The sequence below is a fragment of the Gorilla gorilla genome, chromosome X (assembly GCF_029281585.2).
Source record: "Gorilla gorilla gorilla isolate KB3781 chromosome X, NHGRI_mGorGor1-v2.1_pri, whole genome shotgun sequence".
NCBI classification, from domain to species: Eukaryota; Metazoa; Chordata; class Mammalia; order Primates; family Hominidae; genus Gorilla; species Gorilla gorilla.
In genome coordinates this window covers 98517135-98532859 of record NC_073247.2, presented here as the reverse complement: position 1 = coordinate 98532859, position 15725 = coordinate 98517135, and the positions used below count along the sequence as shown (strand labels likewise).

Here is a 15725-nt window from a genome sequence, read left to right as displayed (position 1 = left end):
GTACGACATTTTCAAAGTGCTAAAAGAAGAAAAAACTGCCAGACAAGCATTTTTTATCCACAAGAGGAAGCTTCATAAGTTAAGGAGAAATAAAATATTTCCCAGACAAGCAAACACTGATAATTCCTCCCCACCATACTGATCGTACATTAAATGTTCAAAAGAGTTTTAAACATGGAAACAAAAGTTCACTATTCGCCATCACGAAAACATGTGGAAGTATAAAACTCACAAGACTTACAAAACAGTCATACAAAGGAGAAAGAGCAATAATCAAATGACAACCTGACAGAATTCCTTCAAATCATAAAGAAACATAGAGAATAAGGAAAAAGCAAATAATTTATAAAACCAATTAAAAGGAATAAAAAACATGACAGGCACAAAACTTCACATGTCAACATAACCTGGAATGTAAATAGATTAAATGCTACACTTAAGACATAGATGGGTCAAATACATTAAAAAACATGATCCAACTTTATGCTGATAACAAGAAACTTTCCTTTAAAAACAAATACAGAATCAAAGGGATGAAAAAAAAGATATTTCATGCAAATGAAAATCAAAAGCCAGCAGGAGTAGCTATATTTATATCAGATACAACAGACTTTAAATCAAAAACAGTAAAAAAAAACACAACTCAAGTGCTACTGATAAAATGATCAATTCAGCAAGAAGATATCACGATTCTAAAAATATAAGCACTCAACATGGGAGAACCATCTATAGAATATTCTATCTGACAACTACAGAATATTCCTTCTTCTCTTCAGCACATGGAACAGTCTCCAAGATAGACCACATACTTAGCCACAGAACAAATATCAACACATTTTTAAAATTCAAATTCATTTCCAGCATCTTCTCAGACCACAATGGAATAAAACTAAAAATCACTGAAAAGGAAAACTAAGGAAACTACAAATATATGGAAATTAAACAACATGCTCTTGAGCAATCATTGGCTTAAGGAAGAAATTAAGGAAGAAATCTAGAAATTTCTTAAAACAAATGAAAATGGAACCGCTACATATCAAAACCAATGAGACATACAAAAATTGTGCTAAGAGGGAAGTTTATACCATTAACTGCCTACTTCAAACATGTAGAAAGCTTACAAATTATCAACCTAACATCACACCTCAAGGAGCAAGAAAAGCAAAAAAGCAAAAAAAAAAAAAAAAAAAAAAAATTAGCAGAAGAAATAAATATCGGAGCAGAACTAAATGAAATAAATAATTAAAAAGTATGAAAAACCAACATGAGAAATTAGCTCTTTGAAAACATAAACAAAATTGATAATCCATTAGCTAGACTAACAAAAGATACAAATAAAAATCATAAATAAAAAGGAGACATTACAATTGATTCCACAGAAAAATGAAAGGTCATCAGAGACTACTATGAAGAAGTAAAAGCTTGCATAGTTGAAAACTTAGAGGAAATGGATAAATTCCTAGAAACTTACATTCTCTCAAGATTGAACCAAGAAGAAATATAAAACCTGAGCAGAACAATAATGAGTAGCGGGATTGAATCATTAATACAAATAACCATCAAACAAAATAAAGCTCATGATCAGGTGTATTCACAGCCAAATTCTACTAACACCAATCATCCTGAAATTGTTACAAAAAGTTGAGGAGGAGGAAATTATCCTTAAATAATGCTATGAGGCCAGTAACATCCTGATAACAAAACCAGAGGACAACACAACAATAAAAGGAAACTACAGGCCAATATCCTTGAAAAGCATAGACGCAAATATCCTCAACAAAATATTAATAAATTAAGTCAATAACACATCAAAAAGATAATATATAATGATCAAGTGTGTTTTATACTAGGAATGTAAGGATGAATCTACATATACAAATCAATAAATGTGATAATCTCAGCACTTTGGGACACCAAGTTGAAAGAAGGGCTTGAAGTCAGAAATTCAAGGCCAGCCTAAGCAACATAGTAAGACACCTACCTCTACAAAAAATAAAATTAAAAAAACACATTAGCCAGGCATGGTGGAACATGTCAGTAGTCCCAGCTACTCCAGAGGCTGAGGTGGGAGAATCACTTGAGCCCAGGAGTTTGCAGCTGCAGTGAGCTATAATTGCACCATTGCTCTCCAGCTTGAATGAGAGAGCAAAACACTGTCTTTAAATAAAGAAATACATAAATACATAAATAAGATATATTACACAATCCAAATTAAAAACAAAAATCATATAATCATCTCAACACATGCAGAAAATGCGTTTATTAAAAATCCAACTTCCCTTCATGATAAAAGAGCTCAATGAACTAAGGTTCTATAAAAGGAAAATACCTCAAAACAATAAGAACCATTATGACAAACCCACAACCAATATCATACTGACTGGAGAAAAGTTGAAAGTATTCTAAGAACTGGAACAAGACAAAGATGCCTATGCTCACCAGTCTGATTCAACATAGTACTGGAGTCCCAGTAATAAGGTTTGGCTCTGTGTCCCCACACAAATCTTACCTTGAATAGTAATAATCCCCAAGTGTCAAGGGCAGGACCAGGTGGAGGTAATCGAATCATGGGGGTGGTTTCCCCCATGCTGTTCTTATGATACTGAGTGAGTCTCAGGATATCTGGAAGTTTTATAAGCATTGGGCATTCATTTCCACTGCTGGCAGTCATTCTCTCTCCTCCTGCCCCCTGAAGAGCTGCTTTCTGCCATGATTGTAAGTTTCCTGAGGCCTCCCCAGTCATGCAGAACTGTGAGTCAATTAAACCTCTTTTCTTTATAAATTACTCAGTCTCATAGCATCATGAGAATGAGCTAATATAGTAAATTGTATGGAGATAGTGTGGCACTGCTGTAAACATACTCAAACATGTGGAAGCAACTTTGGAACTGTCTGGGTAACAGACAGAGGTTGGAACACCTTGGAGGGCTTAGAAGAAGACAGGAAGATGTGATAACGTTTGGAACTTTCTAGAGACTCATTGAATGGGTTTGACCAAAATGCTGACAGTGATATGCACAATGAAGTCCAGGCTGAGGTGGTCTTAGATGGAGATAAAAAACTTGTTGGGAACTTGAATAAAGGTGACTCTTGCTATGCTTTAGCAAAGAGATTGGCAGCATTTTGCCCCTGCCCTAGAGATCTGTGGAACTTTGACCTTGAGAGAGATGATTTAGGGTATCTGGTGTAAGAAATTTCTAAGTAGCAAAGCATTCAAGAGGAAGCAGAGCACAAAACTTTGGAAAATTTGAAGCCTGATGATGCAATAGAAAAATCCCATTTTCTGGAGAGGAATTGTAGCCAGCTGCATAAACTTGCATAAGTAATGAGAAGCCAAATGCTAATCACCAAGACAAAGGGGGAAATGCCTCCAGGGCATGTAAGAGATCTTCCCATCACAGGTTTGGATGCCTAGGAGGGGGAAATGGTTTCCTGGGCAGGATTCAGGGCCCCCCCGCTGTGTGCAGCCTAGGGACTTGGTGCCCTTCGTCCCAGCTGCTCCAGCTGTGCCTAAAAGGGGCCAATATACAGCTCAGTTCAATGTTTCAGAGGGTGCAAGCCCCAAGCTCTGGTGGCTTCCATGTGGTGTTAGGCCTGCAGGTGTGCAGAAGACAAGAATTGAGGTTCAGGGACCTCTGCCTACATTTCAGAGGATGTATGGAAACCTTTGGATATCCAGCAGAAGTTTGCTGCAGGGACACAGCCCAAAAGGAGAACTTCTGCTAGGGCAGTGCAGAAGGAAAATGTGTCATGTGACACCCACACAGATTCCCCCACTGGGGCACTGCCTAGTGGAACACTGAGAAGAGGGCCACTGTTTTCCAGACCATGGAATGTTAGATCCACCAACAGCTTTCACCGTGCACCTGGAAAAGCCACAGACACTCAACACCATCCTGTGAAAGCAGCTGGGAGGGTTCTGTACCCTGTGAAGACACAGGGGCAGAGCTTCCCAAGGCCATGGGAAGCCACCTTTTGCATCAGCATGACCTGGATGTGAGATATGGAGTCAAAGAATATTATTAGGGAACTTTAAGGTTTAATGATTGCTCTATTGGATTGTGGACTTGTATAGGGTCTGTGGCTCCTTTGTTTTGGCCGAATTTCTCCCATTTGGAATGAGTGTATTTGCCCAATGCCTGTCCCCCATTGTATTTAGGAAGTAACTAACTTGTTTTTCATTTTACAGACTCATAGGCAAAAGGAACTTGCCTTGAGTCCCTTCTCAGATAAAACTTCGGACTTGGACTTTTGGGTTAATGCCGGGATGCATTAACATTTGTGGGGACTAGGCCAGGTGCAGTGGCTCATGGCTGTAATCCCAGCACTTTGGGAGGCTGAGGCAGGTGGATCACAAGGTCAGGAGATCAAGACAATCCTGGCTAACACAGTGAAACCCCGTCTCTACTAAAAATACAAAAAATTAGCTGGGCATGGTGGCAGGGGCCTATAGTCCAGCTACTCAGGAGGCTGAGGCAGGAGAATGGTGTGAACCTGGGAGGTGGAGCTTGCAGTGAGCCAAGATAGCACCACTTCACTCTAGGCTGGGCGACAGAGAGAGACTCCATCTAAAAAAACAAAAAAAAAAAAAAAAAAAAAGAAAAGAAAAGAAAAAAGAAAAAAAAAGATTTGGAGGGACTATTGAAAGGGTATGATTGTGTTTGGAAATGTGAGGACATGAGATTTTGGAGGGGCAGTGGTGAAATGATATGGTTTGCCTCTGTGTCCCCACCCAAATCTCATCTTGAATTGTTATAATCCCCACATGTCAAGGAAAGGACCAGGTAGAGGTAATTGAATCATGGGAGTGGTTTCCTCCATGCTGTTATTGTGAAAGAGTGAGTCTCATGAGATCTGATGGTTTTTATAAATGTCTGGCATTTCCCCTGTTGGCGGTCATTCTCTCTCCTGCTGCCCTGTGAAGAGTTGCCTCCTGCCATGGTTGTAAGTTTCCTGAGGCATCCCCAGCCATGTGGAACTGTGAGTCAATTAAACATCTTTTTTTAATAAATTACCCAGTCTCAGGTATTTCTTCATAGCAGATTGAGAATGAACAAATACACCCAGCCAGAGCAATCATGCAAAAGAAAGAAATAAAAGGCATCCAAATTGAAAAGGGGAAGTCAAATTTTCCCAGTTCACTGATGATATGACCTACATCTAGAAAACCTCAGTCTCCACCAAATATCTTTTGAATTTGAGAAATTAGTTTAGTAAAGTTTGAAGATCCCTTTACAAAAAATTGGTAGCATTTCTACATACCAATAATGATCCAGCAGATAAACATATAAAGACAGCAATCCCATTTACAACAGCTAGTGAAAAATAAACTAAGAATAATTTTAGCCAAAGAGGTAAAAGATATCTACAAGGAAAACTATAAAACACTGGTGAAAGTAATTGTAGATGTCAAAAACAAATGGAAAAATATCCCTTGCTCTTGGATTAGAAAAAACTAACATTATTAAAATGACCATACTGCGCAAAGCAATCTACAGATTTAATGCAATCCCTAAAAAAATTCAGTTTTCACAGAAATAGAAAATACTATCCTCAAAATCATATGGAACTAAAAAAGAGCCCGAATAGCCAAATAAATACTAAGCAAAAAGAATAAGGCTGGAGGCATCTCATTACCTGACTTCAAATTATACTGTAAGGCTACAGTAACCAAAGCAGCATGGTACTGATATAAAAATAGACACATAGATCAAGGGAACAAAACAGGGAACACAGAAATAAAGCCATGCACTCAGAGCCAGCTCTTTTGTGACAAAATCAACAGGAACATATACTGGGGAAATGACACCCTTTTCAACAAATGGTGCTGGGAAACTTTAATTGCCATACACAGAAGAATGAAATTGGACCCTTATCTTTCAGCATATTCAAAAATCAACTCAACATGGATTAAACCCTTAAATGCAAGACATGAAATTATAAAAGTACTGTAAAAGTACCTAAGGAAAATTCTCCTGGACATTGGTCTAGGCAAAGTATTTATGAATAAGATGTAAAAAGCACAGGCAGCAAAAACAAAAATAGACAAATGGGACTTAATTAAACTAAAAATCTTTTGCACAGCAAAAGAAATAATCAAGATTGAACAGGTAACCTATAGAATGGGAGATAATATTTGCAAATAATGCATGTGACAGGGGATTAGTAATCAGAATTTAGAAGGAACTCAAACAACTCAAAAAGAAAACTCAAAATAATCCCAGTACAAAGTGGGCAAAGGACATGGATAAACATACGAATGGCTAACAGGCACATGAAAATGCTCAACATCACTAATTATCAGAGAAACACAAATTAAAACCACAATGGGATATCATTTTACATGAGTCGGAATGGCTGTTTCTCAAAAGAAAAAATAACAAATGTTTGTGAGGAGAAAACATAATGCTTATGCACTGTTGGTAAAAATGTAAATTAGTACATTCACTATGACAGTATGGAGATTTCTCAAAGAACTATAAATAGAACTACCACTCAATCCAACAATCCCACTATTGAGTATCTACCCAAAGGAAAATAACTCACTATATCAAAAAGATATCTGTACTCATATGTTTATTGCAGTACTATTCACAACAGCAATGATATGCGATCAACCTATGTGTCCATCAACAGATGATATGATAAAGAAAAACTGCAAGATATATATATATAAATATATATCTTGCACTTTTTTAGGATCATAGTATTCCATTATATATATATATTCCAAATAGTATTCATATATATATATATATATATATTATATATAATAAGGCACATGTCACCACCACTGCTCCCAGGTTTGCTTTTTAATATAATTTCATCATTTGTTTGTGTTGTCATATTTTCTTAATAGCCATCCAGTTTCAAAATCATGGGAAATTTATCCTACATTTCATGGGTAATTTTCTTCTCAAAGACAATTCTATGTCCAAGTTTACACTCCAGTCAAATATTTTAATAACAGACCTCTCATTAGTTAGGATAGACTAACTCATTATCAAGTTCCTATCTATCTATCTACATATACATATATGTGTATATGAATACTATATATCTATATATGTAAATGGAATACTATTTAGCCATAAGAAAGAATGAAATCTGTCTTTTGCAGCAATATGGATGAAAATGGAGGCCATTATCTTAAGCGTAACAAGTCAGGCACAGAAAGACAAATACCATATGTTCTCACTTATAAGTGGGAACTAAATAATGTGTACACAGGAGTGTAAAGTGTGGAATGATAAACAATGGAAGGGTGAGGGGATGGAATAGGGTGCATGATGAGAGATTACTCACTGGGTACAATGTACATTATTTGGATAATGGATACCCAAAAAGCCCTTTTTCCACCACCATGCAATCTATGCATATGACAAAATATATTTCTGATAGATTTGTAGAGAAATAGAAATTTTTATCAGAGTGTTTTAATTAAATATATCTCTCTTAACTTACTTTAGTCAAAATAACCACATGAAAGTAGATCCATTTCTCTTTAGCATAAAATGGTTTCTGTGTATTTGTGTATTTGGCAGGACATAAATAAGCACGTGATCTAATTTCACCTTTTAAAACGTTGTATAAAATTGTTTGTGACAATTCCAAGTTTCTTTTTTAAAAGGTTGCATATGAAATAGACTAATAAGCCCTAAACAAAATTTCAGTTATATTGTCATAATGGGTAAAAAATAAAACAATATTTGGATTAAGAAGATAATTATCTTTTCCATTTCCAGGACCACAATTATGAACCACATTTCCATGTGCCTCTTGACTCAAATTATTCACAAAGCTAACTGAAGTCTCAAACATTCAAACAAAATATAGCTAATTAAATATGGTACTTATGAAAACAAACCAATGTACTTTTAAGAGTCATATGCATGCCTCTATTAAGAGTACTCTTCCATCATTCCAAAGCCAGTATGACAATATCATTACTTTGAAGTGCTTTTGTTTGTCTGTTTGTTTTAGAGAAGGAGTCTCACAATGTTGCTCAGGCTGATCTTCAACCCCTGGTTTCAAGTGATCTTCCTCTCCTTAGGCGCCTAAGCAGCTGGGACTACAGGCACATGTCACTGCCACTGCTCCCAGGTTTGCTTTTTAATATAATTTCACAATTTGTTTGTGTTGTCATATTTTCTTAGTAGCCATACAGTTTCAAAATAATGGGAAATTTATCCCACATTTCATGGGTAATTTTCTTCTCAAAGACAACTCTAACTCCAAGTTTACACTCCCATCAAATATTTTAATAACAGAGCTCTCATTAGTTAGGATAGACTAATCCATTATCAACCACAGGCTTTATTTTTACCCTTTAATTTTTTTATTGATTCAGGGATACAAGTGCAGTTTTGTTGCCAGGGAATTTGTGTAGCGGTGAAGTCTGTAACCAGTCTTTCCAGGAAGCATGCTTCCACTTGGTGTTTTAAATATATAGATGAAGCTTTATAAAAATGATCAATTTTTCTGTTCCTTTCTTACAAAGGTTATGTTTTAAATTTTCTTCAGTGCTTTAGAAGGCTCCAAAATTACAAGCTGATTTTAAAATGAAACAAATATGTCCAAAATGTCACATTTCCTCTGCCTTCAGTTCTTTCACCTCCATGCCTATCTATTGCAATCATATCAGTATTGCAAGGCTCAGTTGAAATCCATCAACTATAATGCCTTCCCAGATCCCCGCCTCCTCTCTTCTTAAAGGTAGGTAAAATCACTCCTTCCTCTAAATTCCTGTAATACTTGGTGGTTCTCCTATGTTATCCATCATAGTCTGTCTTGTTAGTACAAATTAAGTGGGTACTTGTTTGTCTCACATTTATGTTTGGGAGCTCCTGGAAGTCAAGGTGTATATCTTACTTATAAATTTCCCACATTGCTCAATAACCTGGCATGTAATTATTAAGGGTATAATATTTGTTGAGTAAGTGAAGGAATAAAGGAGGAAATCAATGGGTTTCTGTGATTAACTAAAATCTTGGGATCCTATGTACCCATATATCACCTCCTCACAAGAAGAAAAAGCATTCAAAAGCCTAGTTCATATGATAATTGGAAAGAGAGCAGAAAAGCCATATGCCAAACTAAGAGGAAAAAGAAGGGGTAGCTACGAAATATCCTTTGTGTTTCATTATCCAATGCCCATAAACTTGAAAAATAGTATTCTAACATTATAATGTTAATGCAATATATTATCATAAATATTGTTAATGTTTTACAGGTTTTTACATATATTTTACTCATATTATCTCCAGACAGCCCATGAAATAAGCAGCATAGATTATTAACTATGACCTTCTTTTTATAGTTGAGGAAACATGTTCAGGAGGGCTGTCATACCCAAGTTCATTCAGCTAAGTTGCAAATCAGAATTGGAACCCAAATCTGTCTGACTATAAGTCCTGTATGTTATATCATACCTCATAACTGTCTCTCAAACTCCAAAAAGATGCACAGTGTTTACTTTGTTTCACCCCAGCCATGGGAATGGTTTTTGCACACTCTTCTACTCTGTCATTAGTCTGCCCATGCCTCCCCCACACTGTGCACATGACTGCAAGACAGGAAATAGAATTAAAAGTGAGATCTGTGGTCATGGAATGAAAACAAACAAACAACAACAAACCTGGCAGGCCTAGTCACAAACTAAACCCATCAATACTGCATGCTAACTAACTGAGTCAATGAGCTGAGTTACTACTGAAGATCCAGTGGGATTGTTAATATTTTATCAAAATTTGCATGAAATTGACACCTTTGTCCTTTTCTAAATCACGATTCTTACCTTTATAACAGAGGTACCAGCTCTGGAGAGTGGACTGTGAATCTGTGCTGCAGCAGCCATGTTGGCAATAGTATTGAGATGGTTCATCTGATTCATTGCCATGGCAACTGATGCAGGAGGTAAGCTGACTGGAAGTAGGGGATGAGGCATCATCATAAATGGCAGATCCAGTCCTAAAAGAGACAGTGCATATTAAACTTGTTACATTATGATTGTCTGAAATAGTTTGTTAAAAAGTACCTAAATTCATTCTTAGTTTTCTTATAAAAACAATTTTTATTATATCTTAGTGTCTCCTTGTGCCATTAATAGTACCTGTGGTATTTTATATTGTTTAATCATTTTAAAAATCTTCCTGTATCCACACATTTAATTATAAATATGCTTTGTTCTTGCTTTCACTTCCCAAATATTTATAAGATGCAAAATTTTTACCCATAAAACAAACACAAATCTTTAAGCCAAACATCATTGCATTTCAAAACTAAGAACTTTCTTCTTAATCATTATAACCATTTTGTAACATAACAATAATGCATTGATGTGTTGATAGTTGACAGCTTTACAATTTCTTTAAGACACTTAATAGAGGTGCTGATAAGGCAGGATGTAGATTCTCTAAGCTTCAGAACTGTAGAAGAAAACAAGACTTGGAGTATGTTATACCCTTTTAGATATAAATCTCTAAAATGAATGCTTATATTAATAGCTTTAATTTAAAGTCTTTGTCAATAAACAATAACTCCCCTATCAAAATATCAACCTATTCTCTAGTTTAATAAGAAATACTTAATAACAAATATTGTTAGGTCATTTCAGGAATTTCATTTTTTTTCTTATGCAAGTTGAAATAATTTTCACACATTTGAAATATCTGAAAGAATATATCTCAATTATTATCCACATTCAACTTCTGGCAGCCACAGGTATGCCATCATGTAAAAGGTAACATTAAAATCGTTGTCTACTTATCCCTTGATAGGCTGAAATTTGTAGGAGGAAAGGAGTTTGAGCAGAGTCTACTAAAATTTAGTCTAGCTTCATGGATGTGAACGTGACTGTGAGCAAAACATAGCACTTATTACAAACAATTACCTCTACAGTAATCTTGCCTAATTTTGGACAGAAGCCCAGAAATCAGTAGTCTTTAATAGATATTCTAAAATATCCCTGCTTATAATTTTTCTAAATTATCACAGACTACAGAAATTCTATGGTGGACAGCATTTATGTTGATTCTGCGCACAAGTATTAAGTATTAATAACGTCCTTTTTTACTCTTGGTAATCGCTTCACTTTTCCTTGTTTCCCTTACCACAACAGAAAAAGAACATCAGTGAATCTATAGGAAGTATATTAAAAAGCTTCCTAAATCTCATTCCTCAAAACAAAGTGGCAGTAATACAAACACTCAAAACACATATATTTTTAGGACAAAGATTTTCTCGCATTCTATGGCTTCTTTTCATTTTCTTAACAATGTGTTTCACAGAGTAGTTTTTAATTTTAATAAAGTCCAATTTTAATGGGAGCTAGAAGGAAGAAGCAGTGTTAATTTATTTGAGGTCCGTCTCCTGATTTCAATTATAATGGTTGATCTAAAACTGTTAACAAGAAAGTACAAAGGCAGCACAAGCAATGGAATACATTTCCAGGAAGGTAAGGTCTCATACAACACTCAAGTGATCATCACAATGAAAGGAATTCCTAAATAAAGAAAACATTATCCACCAGTGCTTCTGATAAAGATAGTCACAAAATGCAGTGTTATCAGAATTACATAAGGATAAAACCTAACCTAGAAACTTAAATTCTGCGTGGAACTCAGGAAAGGAAACATTCTCTGTACTCCCTATCTGACTCCATATCCTAGAGTCAGAAAATATTTTAAACTTTTCTCCTATCCGTGTTCACTTATGGCTCACTATCTGTAAATCCTTTTTAGGAACAACCTTCCAAACTAAACTTACGAGCTCTGAAACATTTTTCTTGCAATTATTAATTTATCAATGAGGCCTCAAAACAACTCTTACAACATTGAATTCAAAATGGCCTTTTCCACTCGCTTTTGGTTATTTTTACTTTTAATAGTTACAATTTTTATTATAAATTGACAAATTACAATTGTATATACTTAGGGAATACAAAATGATCCTATTATATATTATATATGTGTACACACACATATATACACACATATATATATACACACTACGTGGGACAATTAAATAAAGCTAATTAATATATCCATTACCTCAAACACTTGTCATTCTGGAGAACATTATGCTCAGCAAAATAAGCCAGGCACAGAAAGACAAATGCTGTACAATCTCATTTGTATGTGGAACTCACTCCCTTTAAAACTAGAAGCATATTTTCAGTTAGCCTTCTAAAATTACTTAGGTACATATGCATTTTTATACTGAAATTATCATATAGCTTATGCTATAATGATATTTTATAATATATATTAAACTAATCACTGTTTATCTTTCTCCTGAAACCTTCACATTATGCTCAACATAGTAACGACAATCAATGACTTAAGTAGGTTTCTATATAATGGCTATCATTTACCACAAGCCCAAGGTAATTATACACTTCAGTCCTTCTTTGTGTACACTGCTTCAGTCACAAATTGATCAAACTTAGATGAAAAGTAGCCATCAGTGCTCCTATTTACTATTCAAATGCTTAAATAAGCTTTTGTTCAATTTACAGTTCCCTTAACAGTGTAATAATCTTTCCTCATTCTCCAAAGATTTTCAGCATCACCTAGACACCATCTGGCGATAATAAGAAATATGCCTACTTAAAGTCCAATTGACATGCAAACTAAATGCAAACTACAAAAAGAATTTAACAGCCCATTGGCAGTTTTAAAATCTAATTCATCAAACATTTCAAATGACCATGAAAGGCTTAAAACTCATACTTTGAAATCATGACCTGCAATAGCTGTCAATTGACCGTAATGCCCTAGACTTTACCCCAAGCTAGTACTTACATTACAGGCCAGTTTAACAGTGACCACACATGAGTTCTCCATGCAAAGCATATGCAAATACTGAATTATGAAAGTCAAACGTTTTCTGAAACTGAACACATAAAATTAAAAACCATCAGTAGTACACACCACACCCGCAATCTGGCTCACTTAGTCACATGCTAGATATACAGGTAGCCTTTTAATAGCATGGTAATAAAGACAAATCTTTTTTAAAAATCACCAAAATGGGTTATCTCTTTTCCTGTTGACTTCGCGGACATTATGCAAGTTACTAAAAGAATAATTCTTTTTTTAATTTAATTTACTTTGTTTATTTTTTATTTATTTATTTTTTTTAATGAGACGGAGTCTCACTCTGTCATCCAGGCTGAAGTGCAGTGGAGAGATCTCGGCTCACTGCAACCTCCGCCTCCCGGGCTCAAGCGATTCTCCTGCCTCACCCTCCCGAGTAGCTGGCATTACAGGCATGTGCCACCATGCCCAGCTAATTTTTTTTATTTTTAGTACAGATGGAGTTTCACCATGTTGGCCAAGCTGGTCTCGAACTCCTGACCTCAAGTGATCTGCCCGCCTCGGTCTCCCGAAGTCCTGGGATTACAGGCGTGAGCCACAGAGCTGGGCCTGTAAGAATAATTTCTAATGCATCTTGGTATTTCAGCAACTCCTATAATTTTTATGTAAGTGCATAGCACCACCTCCTTCTAGCCATGAAAGGTACAAACTTTAGTAATCTTCTGTCTATCTAAATCCCATATTGATTTGATTTCTAAGTCACGTTGACTTCTGTAATATTTTGTCATTTCTACAGTGACTACCAGGCATTAATCCCTTGATACAAGTACCCTATCTTCCCAATCTGTCTTCCTGTGGCTTTTCATTTGCCTTTCCACTCCCTTTTTAAGACTTCCAGTGACTACTTACTGCTACCAGAATAAAATACAAGCATTTTTATTTCATCCAAAATTACCTTTCTGGTTGTAATGTTTCATTATATTCCTCTCTGTATGCTGTACTCTAGCCCCACTGGACTATTTACATCTACAGTTTGAATTCACGTTAGCCTTCACTCATGTTAATGCTTCTCTCTGGAATCTGCCTTCCTAACCCAATTGATTTGCCTATATAAATACCCCTTCCTTTAAAAAAATAAATAGACTAGTTTTAGAGCAGTCTTAGATTAATAAAACACATTAGCAGAAGTTACAGAGAATTTCCTTATATCTCCACTCTGCCATCACACAGTTGGCCCTCATATTACTATCTTGTAATAATCTGTTATATATCTACATTTGAAAAATCAGTATTGATGTATTAACCACAGTCCACAGTTTACAGCAGAGGTCACTTGTTTTATCCCTCTCCCCAACCTCTGGCAACCACTGGTCTTTTTAGGCTGTATAGATTTGCCTTTACCTGAATGCTACCTAGTTAGAATCACACACTATTTAGCCTTTTCAGACTGATTTGTTTCACTTAGCAATTCCCACTTAAGCTTCACCCAAGTCTTTTCAAGGTTTGATAGCTCATTTGTATTTATTGCTAAATATGTTTCCATAGTACATATATACCACAGCTGTTTTATGCATTCATCTATTAAAGGATATCTTGGTTGTTTCTAATTTTTAGTAATTATGAATAAAGTTACTATAAACTTTGGTGTATAGGTTTTTGTGTGAACTTAAGTTCTCCATTGATTTGTATAAATACAGGACTATGTTTACTTTAGTTAAAAAAATGCCCAAAATGTCTTCCAAAGTCACTATAGTATTTTGCATTTCCATTAAAAACAAACTGAAAGTTCCTGTTGCTCCAAATCTTTGTGAACAATTGAAGTTGACAATTTTGGATTTTAGTTATTTCAACAGGTGTGTATGGGTATCTCCTAGTTGTTTTAATTTGCAATTCCCTAGTGACATATTATATTCAACATGTTTTCATATGCTTATTATCCAACTATGCCTTAATTAATGAGATGTCTGTTTACGACTTTTGTCCACTTTTTAATTTGGTTGCTTATTTCTTATTGTTGAGATTAAAAGTTCTTTGTATATCTATCGGTCCTTTATCATATATGAGTTGTGCAAAGACTTTTTCCTACTCTGTTGTTTGTCTTTTCATTCTCTTAACAGTGTGCGTCATGAACGGTTTTTAAGTTTAATGAAATCCAACTTATTAGTTTATTTTAAGGTTTATGCTTTTGATATTGTATCTAAAACCTCATTGTCAAACCCAAGATCACCTAGCTTTTCTCTGATGTTATCTTCTAATAGATTCAGAGTTTTGCAATTTACATTTAGGACTATGACCCTTTTGAGTTAATTTTTGTGAAGGGCAGATGGTCTGTGTCTAGGTTCATTCTTTGCATGTGATATCCCAATTGTTCCACTGTAATTTGTAGAAAAATGCTATGATCTTTCTATTGAATTGTCTTTGCTCTTCCATCAAATACCAATTGACTACATTTGTGTGGATCTATTTCTAGGCTCTCTATTCTGTTCTATTAATATTAATCTACTTGTCAGTTCTTTTGCCAAAATCACACTATCATGATTACTGTAACTTTATAGTAAATAATGAAGTATGGTAGTGTCAGTCCACTACATTTTTTCTTGTTCAATACTTTGCTGGCTATTGTGGGTCTTTTACTTTCCATATAAATGTTGGAATCACTATGTGAGTATCCACAAAACAACTTCCTTGGATTTTGATGGGGAATATATTGAATCTATAGATCAAGTGGGAAGAATTGCTGTTCTAATCATATTGAGTCTTCCTATCCATGAACGTACGATATCTCTCCATTTATTTATATATTCCTGGATTTTTTCATCAGAGTTCTGCAGTAGTCATTCTAATTATCTTATATATATTTTGCTATGTTTACTCCTAAGTATTTCAATTATTGTTGCTAATTTAAAC

The 15725-nt window shown here is 35.1% G+C and overlaps 1 protein-coding gene across 2 annotated transcripts in view; it reads right to left on the bottom strand.

The window, feature by feature from the left end:
* DACH2 (dachshund family transcription factor 2) overlaps positions 1-15725 on the bottom strand; it is a 675532-nt gene that overhangs the window by 107389 nt on the left and 552418 nt on the right. For both annotated transcript variants that reach the window (XM_055375960.1, XM_019018988.2), the window contains exon 6: positions 9797-9969. In XM_055375960.1, coding sequence (XP_055231935.1) covers positions 9797-9969 — 173 coding nt within the window. The remainder of the gene's footprint in view (positions 1-9796; positions 9970-15725) is intronic.